The sequence below is a fragment of the Xenopus laevis genome, chromosome 1S (genome assembly GCF_017654675.1).
Source record: "Xenopus laevis strain J_2021 chromosome 1S, Xenopus_laevis_v10.1, whole genome shotgun sequence".
NCBI classification, from domain to species: domain Eukaryota; kingdom Metazoa; phylum Chordata; class Amphibia; order Anura; family Pipidae; genus Xenopus; species Xenopus laevis.
Genome location: NC_054372.1, coordinates 37259334 through 37282232, shown reverse-complemented (window position 1 = coordinate 37282232; position 22899 = coordinate 37259334). Strand labels below are relative to the sequence as shown.

Genomic DNA, 22899 nt, shown 5'->3' with positions numbered 1-22899 from the left:
CTGCTACTAATATTCTTATGGGCTTATGTAATAAAAAAAGACATTAAGGGACATATATATTAAAAATAGAAAGGTGGCAATCCAGATAAAAATGAATGGTGGTTTATTGCAACGGGTCACAAACCAACATGACGTGTTTCGGGAGCAACTCCCTTAGTCCTAGGCTATGATTAAGAGTCTTAACTACAGTGGGAGCACCCAGAATACTAAATGGAGTTTCACCAAGGAGAACACGCAGGGAGTGAGTTTGGAGTGGCCTTATCTTAATTGACATATTTATTATGCTGTGTAAAACTAAATTTGCCGTAAAAAGCTGTAAATAAATGGTGAATTTATTAAGGTGTGTGTCTGCTGATTGGTTGCTACGGGTTACTGCTCCTTGGCAAACGTTGTGTCTTTTATTACACCGGCCCATTTGTATAGTGTATATCCAGTGTTATATTTCACATTCTGAAGTCTGGAAGAAATTGTTTCCCTTCTAAGGAAAACTGAGCTATTCTTTTTTTTTTTTTTTTTTAAAGGTCATATTTTTATTTTTGTTGTAAAGAGGAAAAAAAAGATGAAAAAAGATATAATAACAGTAACATATGTCAGGTCGGCAATGTTGGCAAAGGCACTTATGCAAAGCTAGGAATGGGTCAGTACATAAACCTGTGCCGGTAGGAGAAAAAGGGTCTGGACCAGGAGAAGGTGAATGAAAGTACGTGCTTGGCGCCCCCCACTTCGTTGTACCCTTGGCACGTGCCTCTTCTGCCTATCCCTAGTTCCGGCCCTGGGAGGGCCTCTAGGAGTAAATCACACGAGGGTCCCCATACCTTATTAAATTCATCAGGCCTTGATGGAGGGGGGGTGTGCTCCCATATTTCTGAAAGGGAGAGTGCCCCACTTTATGCATGAACTGTCGCTTCCTCCCAGTCTTCTTGTGTCATTTAGGGAATTTTGGTGACCCACCATTCGTATGGTGAGTGAAATGGTTTTGGCCCCCATATAGTAATAGATTCTGATAAATTCTAGATACCAATTTGGCTGGAAAGGGGGGCTCAGCATTTACTCTATTGTAAGTAAGACCAATTGGGGCAATAGTGTAAAAAATTGTGCCTGGAAGATATGTCTTTGTGGAAAAGGAGAGCTGGCGTGTGGCATTTTTTTTGTAGTTGAGGGTGAGTTGTGAAAGTAGAGGCTTCCATCAGGCTCCCCCGGATATTTGATTTTGTGTTGCAGCCAAAAGATAAAGTCTATAAAGTGTCTAAAGTGATGTAGATAGGAATTGCCCCAGAGTGGAAAATGGGGGACAAAATGGAGCTGTTCTTAGTTAGGGAATTTGTTTTCTCTGTATCAGCTAGAAGTGAGATAGGATTTAATCGACAAAGAGATTAAACTTGTTGGGGCATGTTTTTCAACCAGCGTACTATGCCATACCTTCCATGCCCATATTTCACCTTAAACATGCCCAGTTACCAGTGGACAATCCTCTCCCAAACTCTGCCCACTTTCCCATAGAGCTCCACCTTTTGGGGGATTGTCCCATAAAATACAGGACCAGTGGGAGGAATGCTTTATGCACTTGCAATGTATTCAACAGTTAATAAATAATAATAAGTAATAATTCATTACTCGCAATTTTATTTGTTAACACCACATGACACTTTAAGTACAGAACAGATTTTGTAATTTGTTACCCCGAAGCAGCTGCCATGCTAGATGCGAGTGTAGATGAGCATAGTAACCATAAGCACATACATGTATTGAATTTTTTATTTTGTATTTTTCTGGGCACAATTCTGTGTCCATTTTAGTGCCTTGTGTCAGACCTAGAGATCACAAACATGACCTTTGTCTTTCTGTAATTAAGATAAAGATGTAGGTAATTTATTTTTCGATATATCATACTAAGTGCCATTGCACTGTAATTTCCCACAGCAGCCCGAGAGTGATTGAGCTAAATATTTATTGATTTTCTTGTACTCAGAAATAAATGATCTTCTCCAAAACGAAAAATCACAGCAACAAGAATATGTAAGCATGTAAACAACTTTCATATTTATTTGAAAAAAGATGTATTTAACGATATGTTATTTTTTTTTAGGGATTTTGATTCTATTGTGTGTATTAAAATTTGTACAAATAAGAATATAAGGACAATTTTTTAAATAAGAAAAAAAAATATTTAGAAATCTAACAGTAAAATGAAATCACACAACAATGTATTTTACAAGAATAACATTTAAATAACTGTACAAAATTTGCAATTTACAAGATTGACACTCATGCTGGAAGATGGCACCCATTTGAGTCACACCACAACTAAGATCATACTGTATATATATATATATATCTATATATATCTATATATATCTATATATATATATATATATATATATATATATATATATATATATATATATATATATATATATATATATATATAGATATAGATATAGACAAATCCAAAAGGGTGCACTCCGTAGACAAGGGTAATACCTGGGTGCTCGTCTGAATGAAGTAATCATAGAAGCAAAAAGTAGCGACACTCACAGGTTTTTCTTCGTGGTGCAAAATAGATTTATTGTGCTCGACGTTTCGATCCCCCACAGGGATCTTTGTCAAGAGATTTCCAGTGAACAAAAAAGTTCACTGGAAATCTCTTGACAAAGATCCCTGTGGGGGATCGAAACGTCGAGCACAATAAATCTATTTTGCACCACGAAGAAAAACCTGTGAGTGTCGCTACTTTTTGCTTCTAGATATAGATATAGATATATATATATATATATATATATATATATATATATATATATATATATATATATATATATACAGCACTGTCTACTGTATATGACATTTCTGCTACATTGGGAACAGTGTCCTAATTAATTTAGCTAATTCGTTCTTGAATACTTAGGGGCAGATTTATCAAAGGTCGAATTTCAAAGTTATGAATTTTTTTTTAACTTGAATAAATTTGAATGTACTCACAACTCGAATGGGAGGTTATTTATGAAAAAACTCAAAGTCTAATATTTGATTCAATACAAATGACCTGAACATTTGAATCTAATTCGAGACAAATTCAAAACAAGTTTTCCTTGTACATGAACTCGGCAGGTTTTGGTGGTGAACTTTCGAATAAGAACTGTTTCCAGGGTCGAAGTGTAATAACTCTCACATTCAAATTCAGGTTGATGAATTAAAATTCGAATTTGTGAGTTTTGACAAATTTTTTTTGTCGATAATTCTAATTCCAATTTACCATTCAAACCTTAAAAAATCTGCCCCTAAGAAGATAAACATTTGGATTAAGTTGGTAAAATACATATCTGATTAAAGTAAAGATTATCCCATCGGGTCCTAATTTGGCTTAGTCTCTGCCCCTTCCAGGAGGAACCAGTGATTCTAGAGACACTTGATTAGCCTTTTAAAATGGCAAATCATATTAAACAAATATAAAACCACTGCTCATGTATTATTAAGTTGCAAATGACAACTTAGATAAAAATGTTAAAATTCCTCAGCACTGGCTTATTGCATTGTAGAAAAGCTTAGATTTAATAAGAAGTAGAATTTTAAAGGGGTTATTTATTAAGGTCCGAATTTATCTCAATATCGGCTGCTACAAACTCTGGTCTAACCCGCTCGGGTTTTCCACGCTTATTTATTATTACATTTTCTTGAAAATTACCTTTGCGGGAAAAGCTCTGAATTTCACGATTTTTTCGTGAATTTTCCCCCGAAAACTCTGAGTTTTCCTCCGTAAGCTCCGAAAACATAGTGAAATTGTCTAAAGCCCGACACAACAAAAAATCAGTGGGACTGTTTCCATTGACTTTTCTGCAACCTAGACAGGTTTGGAATGCTGTGGTTTTATATTCGGGCTTTTTAATAAATTCCGAAAAATTTATAAAAAAAAAAATCATGAATTTTTCGGATTTCAGGGAATATCTGGTATTCGGAGCTTAGTAAACAACACTCTAAGACAATGTCAGTTAAGTTTGTTTCAAAAATACTTTTATATTTTTGTCTTTTGTTGGACCCCAAATTCTTCAAAGTGAATCCCCCGGGAAGTTGTAATTTTCATTACGGCCCCATTGGACGCATCGTCTTCTATAAGATCTATCATTCCTTTGGCAATAAGTGATGGACTAAAAAAAACAAAAAAAACATTATTTAGAAATTGCTTTTTTAACATACATTTAAGATGACCCTGATGCATCTGAACATTTAACACCAGCATACGGCTCTTTGATGCTTGCCTATATGCTTCCTATAAGCATAACTTGTAAAGGTTAAAAATACATATCTGATTAAAGTAAAGATTATCCCATCGGGCCCTAACTTTCCTCAGTCTCTGCCCCTTCCAGGAGGAACCAGTGATTCTGGAGGAGGGAAGAAAGCACTAGGGTGCTCCCACACATCAGACTTAAAAATCAAGCCTTGGCAAGTTGAGTTGACAATATTGGACCACTCTTCGGTGAGACCTTTACTAGAGACACTTGATTAGCCTTTTGAAATGAATCAAATGAAACAAATATAAAATCACTGCTCATGTATTATTAATTTGCAAATGACAACTCAGGGAAATCCATATGTCAGTAATGTGTTGAGTAACTATGCTCAATTTTAAGATGCTGGGAATACTTCTGTATTCCCCAGGTCCGATTTTACTAAATCTACCCCATATTCATTGGCTTATTGAACTGACATGGGACGATCCTTAGTTAATTTATACCCTGTCACATAGAGGCAGATTTATTAAGGGTCGAATTTAGAGTTTATGGGAGTTTATAAAAACTTGCATAAACTCCAGTAAACTCGATTTTCGAGTTAAAAACAACCAGTCTAAAAAATTTTTTGGAAATGACCCACAAACTCGAATCAAAATTAGATTTGAGTATCTTCTCCAAAAAAAACCTTGATTTTCAGGATGCCACCAAACAACTCCAAATTGATTCCAGGACGTCCCCCATAGGCTAAAACAGCCATTTGGCAGGTTTAAAGTGGTGAATAGTCAAATTCAAATTCTTAGGGCAAGTACATGATTCCAATTCAAATTTTTTTTAAAAACTCAAATCGAATTTTAACTATTCCCTAGTCAAATTACACTAAAATAAACTTAATAATTCAAATTTTAATTTTCCCTTTGACCCTTGATAAATCTGCCCCATAATATAGAGTTATGCAGAGATACAGTTCTTGCATTTTATGTAGACCATGTTTGCCACTTGAGACAATATATCATGCTCCATCTGTATAGCCTTTCAATACATTTCTGATTCTATTGTGTCCCTCTTTAATGATGAATTGTAAGCACTGGATAAAGATTGTTCCAATTGCATAAATGTTCTAGTACTCTGATTGGCTTCTGGTCAGTTCAACTCTTGGCCACTTGAAATGTAGCCACCCTGGGGCCAAGAGAACTAAAAGTGCAGTCAAATTCACAGAAAAAAATCTTTTTAGAAAGGAAATGTTAATCGTATATATTCCCATACAGTTATTATGCAGCAATTCATTTTACAATGGGTAGTACTACACACTTGTGCTTTAATATGTATAAATACACTGGCCCAACACTCCAAAGAGTCTCAGGAGAGGAAACACACATTGAATACTGAATATAACAAAAGCATCCAATCCTCTGACAGGGAGGTTGCCAAGTACATAATAAACAATGATTTATTTAACCATGCTATATAAAAGCCTACAAGTATCAATATATGCCATAGGAAAAAGCTTTGCAATTGCAATGCGGCAAATACAGAAAACATTCTTTGTGACCAGCAAGCATTGCTCAAAGTATTTCTCTATCTTCAATCTAATGTAGCAGCTCTCCCACTTCTTCTGCTGCAGCGACTCCTGAATCCCAAATCCTGGCAGACACGTAGCATTTGGCTTTCTTTATGCTTCTAAGGCTTGCTTAGCACAAGCAATGCTGCCAGTCAGATTAAGCTGGATGTCCCAATGCTATGTGCTATTGCCTTGTTATCACTAGTAATTTACACAGATAGAAAAGAGCAATACAGCAATAGGTAGAATTGCAATTTCACTCTCCTCCAGTATATTTATAGGAGAACTCAGCAAGGATTTCACTGCATATGGCATTGATTATATAGGTATGGAACCTATCCAGTATGCTCAGGACCAAGAGTTTTCCGGATAACAGATCTTTATGTAATTTGGATCTTCATAGAGAATCATGTAAACATTAAAATTTAAAATAACGGATCCTATATCTGTATAAACACTTTTCATGAATAAAGGTGTTTATTCTACTTGAAAGGTAAAATAATTTTTTTTGCTGCAGAATGAAAGAAAAGGTAACTACAAGCAGATATACATTTAGAATATACATTTATTAACATTTTTCAATTATTTTAATTATTTTTAAATGGAAATGACAGCAATATATTTTTCTGCCCTGCTACTACTGAAACAATTAAGCAGAATTCAGCTCTTGTCCGGCCCAGACTTCCGTTCCCACAGTGCCTTGCACCATTCTTTACAGGTCTGTGAATCAGCTGTGAGTCAGAGCCAGCAGTGCAAAGAATGGAAAGGGTCAGACAAATACTTGCTTTCTAGAGCAATTATTAGTACACATAACTATAAAAACATTATATTTTTCAATTCATGTATATTAGAAAAAGTCTTTAGAATTACATTTCCTTTCATTATAAAAAATACATTTGGGTGGAGTTTCTCTTTAAAGGAAAAGGAAAGGCTAAAATTAAGTAAGCTTTATCTGAAAGGTCTACATAAATACACCAGTAAACCCTCAAAGAAATGCTTCCCTGAGTCCTCTGTCAAAAAAAAACAAAAACTGCATTTCTGTCCTTCAGTTACACATGGACTTCTGTATCAGACTTCCCATTTTCAGCTTAAACCTCCAGGGCTTGGGCTTGAGCATGCTCAGTTTGCTCCTCTCCCCCTCCCTCCCTCCTCCCCTTCCTGCTGTAATGTGAGCCCAGAGCTATGAATGAGCAGGGAAATTCAGGCCGGATGTGATGTCACACCAACTGAATAGGTCAGCTGCTATCTAAAACAAACAGAGAGTTTCTAGAGCTGTTTACTCAGGTATGGTAAAGTATTCTACAGAATAAATAGTGTTATAGCTTGTACTATTGTGGCTAATCTATTGGCAATAAACTACTTTGGTACCTTTCCGTCTCCTTTAATTAAAATAAGCAAACAATGTGGCATAACTCATCCCCTTATACAGAATATTGTTTTGAGTGCAAGATAGAAAAAGCTGATTTATTTTAAAGCATTAGTATTGTGCCCAGGTCACACACAAATGTTTATCTGGAACTAAAATGCTTAACTGAACTATTCTGCATTGTTCTTATGCACCATCATGAAACATGTAGAGATAGTAGACCACTCATGACCCATTTCCACAGTTGCTACTGTATATACTGAAAAGGGTTCGAGATTTTGTATAAAGTAAATGTTGGAAGGTACAGGTATGGGACCTGTTATCCAGAATGCTTGGTACCAGGGGTTTTATGGATAAAGAAATAATTAAACCCAATAAGATTGTTTTTACCTCCAATAAGAATTTCCTCAGCAATAGCTCTCCCCCCCGTCTGGGGGAGGGTACACATTCCAGAACCATATATTTCAAATCTGTATCCTTGTGTCCTTTCTCCACATAATGCTTAGAGACTGGCAACTTCACATTGCCCTTCCTAATTGTAGATCTGTGTTGGGATATACGTGTTTTTATTTGTAATGTGGTCTCCCCCACATAGAGGAGACCCCATGGACAAATTAACACATAAACAGCAAATTTAGTCAAACACGTATAGTACCCCCTTAGAGTATATTTACGACCCGTGGTCGGATGCTCAAATATTGTACCCTTATGTACAAAACAACATTGGGAACATGTTAAACAAGGGAACATCCCCCGCGATTTTGTACCCATATATGTTTGTGTCAAAACCTGATTTTCTTTCGTATCAGAATGAACCAACTGACTACCTAACGTTCTCCCCCTTCTATATGACACTAATGGGGGTCGTCCAAATTCTTGAATTTCAGGATATGAGGATTGAAGAATCCCCCAATGCTTACGGAGAATGTTAGTCACCATGTTACTATGATTATTATAATGAGTAACAAATGGTATAGACTGTTCTTTATCTTTACGATGAACCTTAGTTCGCTGAGTTGTCATATGCCTGCATGGATAACATTAAGCAATTAAGGGGTTAATGTGTGAGGATCGTTAATGATGTCATGTTCTATATGCAACTTCCTGTGTTACCTTGTATAAATAGGTGTAAACCAATGTTTGTTACTTGAATGCTGCCCTTGGCTTGAGAAAGGGGTTTGTATACCCCGAAACGTCGCCCTATGGGCTTTGGTATGTCTTTCTACAATATATATCTTTTTTTGCATATGAAACTTGGAGTGCTGTGTCAGTTTTTATTTCTTATATATATATATATATATATATATATATATATATATATATATATATATATATATATATATATATATATATATATATATATACCAATGTTTCACAGACCAGCACTCCCTTTAATATAAGACAAACAATCTTTTATTGCATCTTTATAAAGATGCAATAAAAGATTGTTTGTCTTATATTAAAGGGAGTGCTGGTCTGTGAAAAATTGGTGTATACAAGATTTACCGTGCACCCCTGCCTTTATCAAGATTGATTTTGGAGTGCGGATACTCATCTGGAAGATATATATATATATATATATATATATATATATATACACGACATATAGTTCGGATCAAGTAAAATGTGCTGTTTTATTATTACAGAGAAAAAGAAATTGGAAAATTGGAATTATTTGCTCAAAATGAAGTTTGCAATATTGAAGATGTCCATCCCATAATTCGGAGCTTTCTGGATAATGGGTTTCCGGATCCTAAACCTGTATAACAAGCTATCAATGTGGCTATATATCTGCTACAGCTTAGATTAAAAAAACTGCTCGATTGGTTTAATATCCTGGGCAATCTGGCAGTTACTGGATGTAGGTCTCATGAATATAGATTATTTCCTTCAATTCTTATTGCTTATAAATATCAGTAGTAGAGCAGATGCCATCTCTAGCAGATTAATGTTGCCATGTGCATAGCAGCACTCGTCACTTTCTATAACTGCCGTGCACACTGTTTCTTATTTTGTGCTCAAGTGATTTTTTTTGCTCACTTTAAATAATGCATTTATTTTGCAATATGAATAAAAGGAGTGTCGGAAAAGGAAACACAGATTATCTTTTAAGCCCATCACAGTGAAAGGGAATTTCCTTGAATTAAGGCATTTGAGCATATAATAAACAATGATAAATGGAGCACAGATCAAGTGCTAGTATAGACTATAGTCAAGCGCTCTTATATGTAGTCCTTAGGCACAGTTCAGACCAGTTAATTCCTCAGTAAATGCCCAGTGCTACTACTTCACATTTCTACTAGTGATGGGCTAATTTGCCCCGTTTCGCCAAAAAATGTGTGAATTTCCAGCGAAATATTCTGGCACGCGCCCAAATTTTTTCAATGCGGCAGATTTTTAACAGACAAATTTTCATGGCAGTTTAACGAATTTATTCGCCAGCAGCGAAATTAATAAATTCAACACAAATTTGTGAATTTACTCGCCCATCACTAATTACTACCATTATAAAACCCACAGGCGTGTTCAAAAGGTAGATGGGGATCTACCAGTAGACCTTTAGTTGGTGATCAGTAGATCTCAAGACACTGTCAAACAGTTTAACTAAATTAACTTGTGTTTCTTTCTTTTCATTACGATATTTATTCTTTTAAGGTTACATAAGAAATTGTTGTTTCTTAAATATAGCAATATAAATTCTCTCTTAAATCCATATAATATTTAAGCAATATTTTCCAAGGAACAGAATGTAGATTATAACGGGACAACATCCCTTCCTCCATTGACAATTTAGTAATGATTCACTATAGGGCACAGATGTTGCCTAGTTTAGCTGGTTGAAAAGTATATCACATTCTCATAAGACGGTAACATTTTGGCATGGTTACCCTTCAGGTACAAGTTCATTGTGCCCTGCAGATTTATTATACTGTATACTCGTGATCAGCTCCAATGTGCAATCTCAGCAGAAAACTGCAATTCTTATGGAAATGTTGGCACCTTTGTTATATGCGTTGCCAATTTTCAGTGTAACCTGAGAGGTTTAAGGTTTCCAGTAAAAATGTACAGCTCTCATTTTTCACTGGGTCTGGCATTTCCCTATATATATGTTGGGATGTTTTATATTTGTTTGTATGCTGCTGTAAAAACTATGTGCAGTGCTCCTATATTGTAAAATCAGCATTTATGTTTCAAATGGGACAGAGGGCTGCCTTTTCTAAGCAAGATCAAGACCTATGTCTTGTTTATCGTAAGGCATACAGTAGTTGTAAAAAAATTCCTATGGCCAGTAGCAATGCCATGCTCCATGTGTCTATAAACTAAGCAAACAAGCCAATAGTTCACTAGCTTCTCTTTTTAACCAAATTCACGATGGCCTACTTATCTGATATCTGATTATCTGGCCAGAATCTGTCAAATATCCACAAGGGAGGCTGGAAAAGTTCATAGGTTGAAAATTGCATTAGGCTATGGATGAATTCCTTGTCTACCATGTCTGCCCACATGTGATATGGACCCAATTTGGCCCCCTACTTCAGAGTCAGCTTAACACTGAAAGATAATCATGACTTTTAGAATTGGCTTATTTAGGTTTACTAGTGTCACATTTGTAACTTATATAGTCAGTAATTGTATTATTAATATTATTTATATAGCATATCTCATCTCCCACAGTACTCTGCAGTGTAACATTTTCCACATGGAAGCAGAAGGGTTTTCTCAGAGTAGAATGTGTAGCACATTGCAACAACTGCATTTTGTTAAGAAACATTGGGGCAGGAACCTGCTTATGGGAGCATACAATCTAAAAGCAAGATGAAGTAAGACATAAGGTGAGGGTGAACAGTGCATTTGTCCTTACAGTCAAGATAGTAGTGGTAAGCAGTGTTACAGTGACCCACTGGGGTACCAGGATAAACCTTTGTTATCCCCAGTCCTTGTGGATCCCTCTGGCCCAAACTTCCCTGACAATGCAGCAGATATATATATATCTTATGTACCAGTATCCTCCCTGCCCTTAGTGACATCAGACCTTGGCAGGACAGACGCTGTTATATAAAAGATTGCAGCACAATCATATGGCCAGGTATGATTTAGTAAAAGAGGGTTAGGGTTTAGGTGGGTGATCAGCCGGCATCAGGAGTCCCAGTGGGCCGCAGGTTCCCAGTTTAAAGCAGATGGTAAATGTGTAGTAAAAAATGGAAAAAAGTATAGAGAGAGAGAAAGAGGGTGAGAGTGTGTGAAGAGTAAGGGAATTAGGAAAGTTGTTAAGCTACTGAAGGGTTACATTACAAACTTGGATGAAAAGGTAAGCTTTGAGTTATTGTTTGAAGGACTAGAGGTTCTGGGACTGTCTAAAAGGATGAGGAAGGGAGTTCCAGGGGATTGGTGCAGCAAGTGAAATGTCTTGGATGTGGAAGTGTATAGAAGTAAAATGTGAGGAAGATGTCAAATTTAGATTAATGACTCCAACTGGGGATGTACTTGGTAATTAAAGAGGTGAGGTATGTTGGTGTGATTGTTGAGTGCTTCAGTGTTGAGTACAAGAATCTAAAATCAAATCCTGCATATAAATATTCCTTTGGTGATTTCCTAATAAAACCTATGATATTTTGAAATAATGTGGCAAATAATTAGCAATGTGCCTTTTTTTGAATTTTGCACACTGCATTCTGCATTGTCTGCTTTGTAGCAGTGTCCTTTTTCAGAGTTTAGAGACCTGCCACTTGTACCTTGCATAAAGTGCTGCCTATACTAGATAGGAATGTCCATTCTTTGGCCTTTAATCTGGTCTTGATCTGCAATTTCCTGTTCTAGCTTTTAGTTATTCCATCAAACTCATAGTCTTCTAACTATTATAAAAAATATAGTTTAATATTGAGCTGCTGTCTGTTCGTGGGCTGCATGAATGACCTTGCAGATATAAATCAACATTGTCTTTGAAAGCCAAGAAGCAATAAACAGATTAAACAGATGTTTGTACTCACTCTAAAACTCCATAGCATTTCATCATATCTTTTATTCTATCTTTGTACTTGAACAATTCCCCCATGTTTTCTTCCTTTTCAATAGATTCTAGAAGTGGTGTGTCAACAAAGGCTGGGCAGACAGAATTAATCCGTACTCCATAATTTCCAATGGAAGCTAGGGCCTATAGAACAGGGAAAAAAAGTAATTCACATTAGGCTGGATTAACAGAATGGCAGCTGTTGGTGCATATGAAATAAATATCATTAGTTTACAAGTGTAGATGAGTAAGGAGTACACTGGTGATACAAAAAGGGAAATATTGTGCAAGTATTGACAAAATCCTTCTAATAACATTCAAAGCCCTTCACTCCTCTGCTCCTCACTACATTTCCTCACTTGTCTCCCTATACATTCCTGGTCAGCTCTTCTGCTCCTCTCAAAGACACTGGGGCAGATGTACTGAAGTGCCCATTGCTATTGAAAATTTGCCAGAAATCCCATCCACAGTGACATCGCCAATTTACTAACAGGTGTAGATGAGAATTTGCTAGTGGAGTACATCGCTAACGAAGTTTCACACCCTATCGCCAGGCGAATGAACGTTTCTCTGCAAATTTACTTTAGTGCAAATTTTACACAATGTTACCTCTTTCACCAGAGTTTCCTTCACCAGCTTAGACCTGATGAACTAATAATTTGAAGCTACATCCTCCTCAATCTTATGCCAGTGACATCATATCCTGTATGCCGAAGAGTCATAAACATTAAAAAAGAAAACGCTGGTGTTTTTTCATACTTTAATGCGGGATTGTCTTTAAAAGTTGCATTTTTGTTTCAACATTTGAGGGGCCTGCCACATTTGTTTTCGGGTGGGCTCATGTCTAGGGCATTAGAGGATAACTTTTGTCTTTATTTTGCTTCCTTGGATATTACCAGTATAATAATAAGTGGCTAGTGATGGGCGAATTTGCGCGATTCGCCGCCAGTGAATAAATTCACGAAACGCCCGTGAAAATTTGCCTGAAAAATTTCGCCAGTGTCGAAAAACGAGATGCGCAAATTCGCCAACTTCAAGCATTTGGACCAGCATCTCTAATACAGATGTATATATGACCTATATCTACTCTTAAATAGAAATTAAAAATCAGACTAACTAAGTGATTTGTAGAGCTTGAACTTAATGTACTATTTTATTTTTTCAATCCAAATTAACTACATAATTATTAAAGCCACATACTGTACCAATATTAATTCTTCTCTGTGCAAAAGTCAAAAATAAGCTATCCTGTGGCATTTTTACAGGGACATAAATCCTGCTTCTCTGTGATCAACAATGAAAATCAACCATTTCAAACTGAATAAAGTTCACAGGACAGATATCAAACTGTGAAAAAACAAACCTGCCAAGAACAGATGGTATATTTGGAAACTGCTCTGAGGCACTTTACCCTGTCCACTGACCCACATTGCAGTATGGGTAATTGAACAGTATAGAGCAGCTGGGAATACACTTGGGCAATGTAAAGTGTCAGTTACAGAATAAATTGCATATTTATACTATTTTCCTTGTCATGGCTCAACTATTTTATATACCAACTCCAGCATCTCTTATTTTGTGCCTTGCCATGACCATTTTAAAGAACAAATTGTTCACCAATATATTATTATCTCCAGCCTTATTTTCATACTGTATGTTTCTCACAGAAATCTACTTGCATTTAAAGGTTGCAAAAGGACAAGAAAAGCCGAACAAAATATATGGTCAAACTATTGTTTCAAATATACTTAATTTCCCCAGCAGCATCAGAGCAATCCAGCAGCTTTCTCAGTGCTGGGCCAGTTGCAGGAAAGTGAGCTCACTGGAATCATATCAAGACCAAACACATGCAAAACATTTCCATTACAAATTCTGCACATGTTCATAGTAAGCTTCTTTACTTTTGTAATGTGGACTTATGGGATCACACAATGTCCCGTAATGATCGATGATGTTAGCAGAAGTAAAAAGGCCGTCACAGTCATCAAAGACTGTAATTTTCCTCAGGGTTGCTCCAATAAAATTAAGAAGTTTGTGCAAATGAATTATGACATTTGGCAAGGTGCTCGAGTAGACAGTCGTTTGATAACATTAACACTTTTTTTGGCTTTTCTTGTCCTTTAAACAGATTTAAAACTTTGACCTAATTGAATGCAATCCATCCAGTGTCAGACTGGGACACCAGGAACCCACCAAAAACCTTAGACAAGGGGCCCACCCAAAAACCTTAGACCAGGGGGCCACTCTTGGTTATTATTATTATTCCTCTCCTCACTCAACCTCTGTTCTCCTAGTCTCTTTTCTTTACATACTATAATATATTATTTCATTTATTTAGCTGCTTAGTTCTCATACAAATAGGGAATGGCCATGAAATAGGCTAAGGGGCAGATTTACTAAGGGTCGAATATCGAGGGTTTATTAACCCTCGATATTCGACCAGGAACTAAAATCGTTCGACTTTGAATATCGAAGTCGAACGATTTAGCGCAAATCCTACGATCGAAGGATTATTCCTTCGATCGAACGATTAAATCCTTCGAATCGAATGATTCGAAGGATTTTAATCCAACGATCGAAGGAATATCCTTCGATCAAAAAAACGCAGGCAAGCCTATGGGGACCTTCCCCATAGGCTAACATTGAGTTCGGTAGCTTTTAGCTGCCGAACTAGGGGGTCGGAGTTTTTCTTAAAGAGACAGTACTTCGATTATCGAATGGTCGAATAGTCGAACGATTTTTAGTTCGAATCGTTCGATTCGTAGTCGAAGTCGTAGTCGAAGGTCGAAGTAGCCCATTCGATGGTCGAAGTAGCCAAAAAAACACTTCGAAATTCGAAGTTTTTTTAATTCGAATCCTTCACTCGAGCTTTGTAAATGTGCCCCTAAATGTTTAGAAGCAGGAGGGCCCACTGACACCTGGGCCCACCGGGAGTTTTCCTGGTATCCAGGTGGGCCAGTCCGACACTGAATCTATCTGTATGGTTAGCGTAACATGAAAGTCTTTTCTGTAAGTCCATTAATATATAAATATAAATCAAGCAAGAAGAATTGAAGAATATGCAAATTTTCAGTGAGTCTTGTGATGATGTCCTGTCCCTTCTAATTCCTACACCCAAAAGGAAACAAGACAAGGAATTCTGCAGTAATAGATGAAAAGTTTGCATCTGGTCTAGTGACCTTCAGAGTGACCATTTAATTCTCAGTTATTTAAAAACACCCATCTGGTTGGTTGTTATGTGATACAGATATGGGACCTGTTATATAGAATGCTTGGGACCTGGGGTTATCTGGATAACTAATCTTTCCATGCCCAATGACTACTAGAAAATAATGAAGAAATTAAATAAATCCAATAGGCTGGTTTTGCTTCCAGTTATGATTAATTATATCTTAGTTTGGATCAAGTACAAGCTACTGTTTTATTATTACAGAGAAAAAGGATATCATTTAGAAAAAAATTGATTTATTTGAATAAAATTGAGTCTATGGAAGATGGCCTTTCCGTAATTCTGAACTCTCTGGATAACGGGTTTCCAAATATTGGATCCTATACCTGGCAACAAAAATTCATACTTCATGTATATTCATATCCCCAAGGGCCACAAGTGCAATATTATTATTGCTATGGGTAGATGACCAGCATTTAGATTATTAATACATTGCAATTAGTTGTACAGTTTTTAGTCCCCTCCAGTTTTCCCAACATATTAAAATTTCATAGGTAATGAATCTATTTGAAATGGGTTTATATATCAAATATAAAACTGGTGAATCCTAAAAGAATCCAAATAGACATTTTTATATTTAATTTTGAAATCTGACATGGGGCTAGACATATTGTCAGTATCCCAGCTGCCCCCAGTCATGTGACCCCAGTGGCCTGTTTCATCTTAATTCACTACAACAAAGCCAATGCTTAGAGGCAACATTTTTAAATTAAAGTTTTTTCTGAAACCTGATTGCAAAAAACTTCTTTGATATCTTAAAAAAAATTCAAATTTAAAATAGCTTGAATGTTAAACATGCACCTTACAGTAACTTCCGAAGAAACTCATCAGGTTTAAGTTGAAGTTATTCCGTTTTCAAGATATTTTTTATTGCTAAATCTTGAAATTTTAAATTTAGGAAATTCCAAATTTCTTCAATTAAAGAAAAAAAAACGCAATCTTGCATTTTAATACTTAAAGGGATACTGTCATGGGAAATTTTTTTTTTTTTCAAAATGAATCAGTTAATAGTGCTGCTCCAGCAGAATTCTGCACTGAAATCCATTTCTCAAAAGAGCAAACAGATTTTTTTTTTATTCAATTTTGAAATCTGCCATGGAGCTAGACATATTGTCAATTTCCCAGCTGCCCCAAGTCATGTGACTTGTGCTCTGATAAACTTCAGTCACTCTTTACTGCTGTACTGCAGGTTGGAGTGATATCTCCCCCTCCACCCCACCAGCAGCCCATTAGCAGAACAATGAGAAGGTGAAACTGAAACATTATAACAGCTGCCTGGGAGATTTAAGAACAACACTCAATAGTAAAATCCAGGTCCCACTGCGACACATTCAGTTATATTGAGTAGGAGACACAACGGCCTGTATGAAAGCAGTTCCACCCTAAAGTGCTGGCTCTTTTCTTTCATGACCAGGAATAATGACCTGAGATTGCTTTCTACACACCAATATTACAACTAAAAAATACACTTGCTAGTTGGTGGCCAGGGTCCCTCGCCCATACAATAACTGGAACCACAAAGGTCTGACAGGAATACCGGCTATTACATATATGAGTACATTTCGGACTGATCAAAATAATACTGACATACAAGCATGGCTGTGATTCCTTTTTCCATAAATGTTAATAGCAAAACATATACAAAGACATATCACCTCATTCGTATATTATTGACTTTTTTCTTCCTTTTATTGTATTGTTTCCTAAATGCCATACTGACAATTTGTCTTGCATTAAAAGAAAGAATATACAAAAAAAAGAAAGAATGATCAATAAAGAGTTTACAAACTGATTTGTTAGCTGCACATTCACAGTCACAGTAGGGTTATGTGCGCAACTTAAGGTTGCTGCACTTACTTCATTAGCCCCTACTGTCTGTGACCTGCCGATTTAGGAAGGGAGGGTGAGAGCACAGGTTGCTGCATCTTCTGTACAGAATCAGCATTCTCTTCCCTTATTGGTCAGAGACGTCCCGGCTGACCTGGACAGGGATTGGATATCTGAGGTTTGAACCTCCCCTTCCAGCTAGCTTATCCAATTCCCATGTGGCTTTTCCGGGACTTAAATATCTGTGACCAATAAGGGAAGATAATGCTGCTATTGTACAGAAGATGCAACCACCTCTGCTCTTGCCCCTCCCTTCCAAACTCGGCAGGTCACAGACAGCAGGGGGGGCCCGGAAGCACAGCACGGCCTGTCCCCCCCCTTAAGAACTAAAATCCTCCGGGTCCAGTACAATGTTCCCCCTTGTCCCCCATGATGGCGGGACCACCTTCTGTCCTTCCTAGGTGTTGCTTTCCTCCATAACTCATGGCCCTGTTGTTCCCAGTTTCTGGCTCACTCCCCTGGGCATTCTGGAACTAGGCATATCATGCTGGTATTATTATATTATTATTACATTTGGGTCATTACTGGTTATTTTGTATTATTTTTTTACTTTGAAAGAAATTCTTCATTTAGACATTTGTCACTTGTTTTAAACAGCATGATTAATTTTATAGGATTATGCATGGTACTTTCTCCATGGCACTAGGAGATCGAACAAGATAAACCTATTGCTCTCTATGATATTTTTTTTCATTACAATTTTTACAAATAGAACATGACAATCAAAAAAGTACATATAGTACAGATAACCTTTATTTTCTCTATATTTTCATATTAAACTGCTAAGAAGAAAACAACGAAATACATTTTCCATTCTACACTTTATACTCCCACAGGCTTAAGGGAAAGCAAATCATAAGTTCTCCTGCTTGAAAATATATAGAGATGTTATGTTCTGGCCACCTTGTAAACCACTGTATGCCCTTTATTGCTACCCATTTAAATAAAATAAAATTAAAATAATCCCAATATAGATAGAAGTTAATCTTTAATGAATTATTATGTGTAGTCAAGTCTCAGCTTCACTACTGCTGACATGTACATCCATAACAATAACAGAGCTGTATATTTTTCTTTTACATTTATTGTATTACAGAAGAACTGGAGGGGGGTGGGGAAACAATTTTTATTGAAAATTATAAATCACATGACAACACTGGATCTTGAATCTTTACATTTTTTTAGTAAGAAGCCTTGAATGGTAATTGATATATATGACTTCAGTTTACTTACAGCTATTGATCGTGTAAATCCAATAACCCCATGTTTTGAAGCCGAGTAAACTGGTTGATAGGCAGCAGGTGTAAGACCTTTAAAATGATAATAAAAGGTATATTATCTTGGCAAGACATTCATTTTAATTACAGTGATACATTTAATATATTACCATGCTTGTACAGTTTCAGATTGCTATGGTGTACAATAAATTTCTTGCAACAGTAGTACATATTTTAACCAGTGGGGACTGACCTTAACCAGTGGTGGGCCAGTCCAACACTGCAAGGGAAATGCCTTATCCTTTAAACAAAATAGGTGTTGTTTGTCCATATATAGCAATATATTTAAGATGACCAACTATGTCAAAGTCTTCCTGTATCTGGCCAGTCCTATGCCAATCCTGGATTGAATTAATTGGGCTGGATAGTTTTGTGTCATCTGCAACAAGTTAAATAAATGTATACAATAATAAACAGAAAAAAAGCTCTTATATTTTTGAAAACATTAAACTAAACTTATACCAATTACTGTGAAGAAGAAATCATACTGCTCGCGTAAAAGCAATTAGCATTTTTTCAGAAAAATACAAACCCATTATTTGTAAGAAGTATAGCCCATAGCGGAGATAAGATGTAGTTTTTCAGGATATATTCAGTTGAAAATTGCTAAAGGGGCCCTGGGTAGGAAGTGTTGTTTTTAACTGATAAAACATAGCTCATTCTAGCAATAGTCAAAAGATCTGAAGATTATAGCTTTCCAGATGCCTCGAGCATACATAAGATACAGTGCTTAAGGCAACAGTAACAGCCTGTGTTGGGGTAATGCTCTCTTTTGTTGTACTTTTATGTGAACATAAATGGAGTGTTTGCTTCAGATGGATTAGCGTAAATTATAGAAACTAGCATGTCTATAGCTGCCAAAAAACATCTTGTAGGGTTAATTATTTACAAACAATTGTTTAGTATAAATTCACAAGGGTTCAATGATATTTATTCCTCACATCATACACAACTGAACAGCAAAGAAATCATTATATTCAAATGTTCAATGAATACATGGGCTGATAGTAATTTCATAACAGTAAAACATTGCAGAGGGCTTTAGATTGACAGTATTTTCGACATTGAAAAGATTTGTTTTTTTCTGTAAGTGCTTCAATGCTTTTTCCCAATGTGATATGCAGTGGGGAGCAAGAATACTGAAAGGTGATATTTATCAGAGGCAAACACTTACAACCCGTATTTCAGAATGACTTTCAACTCCTTTGTACAAGCTTAACACATTCTGACCAATTGACACAAATATACAGTATATTTTGATAAAAGAGACATTTTCTGACTGACAGATAAACAGGCAGAATATTGAACTGTTGGGAACCCATCATAATACCCCAGTATAATATTTGCTAAAGCAGCACCTTCTACTTTCATGTACTCAAACGAAAAACTAAATAAACTAAAGCAGCACCTTCTATTTTTATATACTCAAACTAAAAATAGACAATATACAATACTTCTCCTACAGTATATCCATTAAAATTCTTGCTGTCACATCTAGGACAGCTAGGTAATGCTCAAGAATACTGAATTACGCACATAATTTTATGCTACAGTTTGGACTAACCTTTAATTTTCATTTGAAGCAACGTAGGGGGTTCTTCACAGTCAGGACAGTGAGGTTGTGGAATGTACTGCCGGGTGATGTTGTGATGGCTGATTCAGTTAATGCCTTTAAGAATGGCTTGGAGGATTTTTTGGACAGACATAATATCAAAGGCTATTGTGATATTACAGTCAAAAGTCAAAGTAAACTTTATTGTCATCTCAGCAGTATACGAATACACAGTGAGACGAGACAACGTCTCTATATATATAGTTAGTATAGGTATGGGTATATATAATTTATGTGAAAGTAGGGAGGGGTGTGTGTATGGATGCTGGGTTTTCATTTGGAGGGGTTGAACTTGACGGACCTTGCCTTTTTTCAACCCGATTTAACTATCTAACTATGTAACATTGGTGGGCTTTGCTTCCATTAAAAAAACAAGAACATTAATAAGATTTGTCACTGATGTTGGCAAATAAGGCCTGGTTTACAGCTGGTGTCCCAATGCATCCCACATTTGTTCAGGTGGTCATTTCAGTTCTGTTCTGCCTGTTCTCTATATTGTTATGGGTTCCTTATTGTGATGTCCCTAAACCGTTGCCACAAAAGATGAAGCGAAGAGTAGTCAAGTATGCTGTTGTAAACCGTATTGTTAGGGTTTGATCCAGTGGCACCAGGATCTCTATCACAAACCATTAAAAAAGCTTCAGACTAGTGATGGGCGGATTTGTCCCATTTCGCTTCACCATGAAACTGGCAAAAAATTTGTAAAACACAGATTTCTGCCGGCGTCAAAATTGGCATCGGCATCAAATTTGATGCCGGCGCCCATTAAAATCAATGGGCATCCGTTAATTGTCGATGGAGTCCAAATTTTCGACAGCGTTGATTCAGATATTCGTAAATTTATTCGCCCGAATGTATTCAGACCATTATTTCTCTTTCGCTGGCAGATAGTGGAATATGATTCCCCACCTTAGAGAACATTTTTCCACTGCTTCAGAGTCCATTGGGGCCACCACACCACCTGAGAATGAATATTTATAGACCAACAAATCCACTGGACCCAGTGTTTGCAGGTATGTTTCTAGACAAGCTCAACATCTGCAACACAACCTGCCAACAGTCTGTCATTAACCATTAAAGTGTGCATAATGACCTTTTAGTTACATGACAGCAAAAAACAAAATATGTCAGATCAGATACTCTAATTTACAGTTACTCAACAAATGTATAACAAACACCCATAATGTGTTTAATATGGCATGTTCAATCTTAAGTACAGGTATGGGATCCGTTATACGGGAACTCATTATCCAGAAAGCTCAGAATTATGGAAAGACTGCCTTCCATAGACTCCATTATAATAAAATAATCCAGATTTCTAAAAATGAATTCCTTTTTCTCTGTAATAATGTTATGAACCCCCGGGGTTTATAATCAATTGTCTAATACCCCAGGCCGGTCGCACCACTTCGCCAGGTGCAAATTCGTTACCACTATGCTAATTCACTAACATGCAAAGTTACACCCTGTATGCCGAACACTGGTGATTTTTCGCTAACGTTACTTCAGCAGTGCGAGCATTTCATAGCGAATATGTGCTAGCGTTCGTTTGTGCCTAGGGAAAATTTCGATAGTGATCTTGCGTTTAGGTCAATTTGCATATGCCGGTAATTTAAAGTTGTATGGAGGTCTTTATTATAAATGTTGGTGCAAATGCTTGAAGATGCCACTTTTTATCACAAATGTCCAGGGGACCTTAATAAAGACAAGAGAGTCAATATAATGCCCTACACGTGAGCCCACATATGTTATGAAAAACGGTTAACCAAAAAAAGTTAGGACTTTTGCAGGCAATCCCGCTTCAAAAAAGGAAAAGTTGCCAGTGTTTTTGGAGCTTTAATGCATTTTTGGCACACAGTATATGATGTAAGTGACAGAAGATTGCCTTTGCCTGGTCTGAGGTGGTAAAATCAACTCTGGCAAAAGTCGCTGGCGATAGAGTGCAAAACAAAAGCTAGCGATGGTCTCTTTCCCTTGCGAATTGGCACCTGGGCCAGGTAGCGAATTGGCGATGTCCCTGCGGATGGCAACGCTGGCGAATTGTTGCTAGCGTTAGCCACTTCATCCTGTAGCGAATCTGCCCCACTGAGTGCAGCATCACATGGCAGTAGAAAATTATGTACAGAGAACAGCGTGCTTCAGCATAGAACAGCATACAAATGTGTTTCAGATCAATCTTTAATTCTTACTTTGGGCAAAGTATCATCTACTAGATATATCATCTTTAAAGTGCAGGATAAATCAATAATCAAGAAATATGGATTTTCAAAAAGCCTGTGATTACAGATATGAACTAAGACAGGGGTTTGGCACATCATTGTTCATAATTTGCCACAGATCTAAGGTCAGCTTTATACAGTATGTGCTATTAAACTCAAGGAACATAATGTCCATAAAATCGAATCATTTAATGTGAGGCAACAATGGAAGTCTTATTTGCTGAGCATTCATAGCCAACAAACTGGACCAAGCTTATCTGGATGAAGTCAGATCAAAAACAAAACAGCAAACTATGGACCATGACCAAAACAAATTTGCGTCATTGCTTGTAAATAAAAGATAAGAAAATGAATTGGCATGATAAATGACAAGTGACTGAACTTTATTTTGATAATAGAAAAATATTGAGCTGACCCTGTGCCAGGGAATCACAGAAAATAAACTGTAACCCACGCAAATATACTTTTTTCCCTACCGCTTACTGGCTTCTCTGTTTTATAAAATACAAATCTGGGCCAA

General features: G+C 36.6%; 1 protein-coding gene across 3 annotated transcripts in view; it reads right to left on the bottom strand.

Moving 5' to 3' along the window:
• Positions 1-3872: 3872 nt before the first annotated feature.
• Positions 3873-22899, bottom strand: part of hpgd.S (15-hydroxyprostaglandin dehydrogenase S homeolog) — a 40373-nt gene continuing 21346 nt past the window's right edge. For 2 of the 3 annotated variants that reach the window (XM_018243202.2, XM_018243201.2), the window contains 3 exons: positions 18505-18581; positions 12136-12299; positions 3873-4139 (listed from right to left, as the gene is read on the bottom strand). In XM_018243202.2, coding sequence (XP_018098691.1) covers positions 4007-4139; positions 12136-12299; positions 18505-18581 — 374 coding nt within the window. In that variant the 3' untranslated portion in view covers positions 3873-4006. The remainder of the gene's footprint in view (positions 4140-12135; positions 12300-18504; positions 18582-22899) is intronic. The other variant, XR_005964878.1, reaches the window with a different exon arrangement.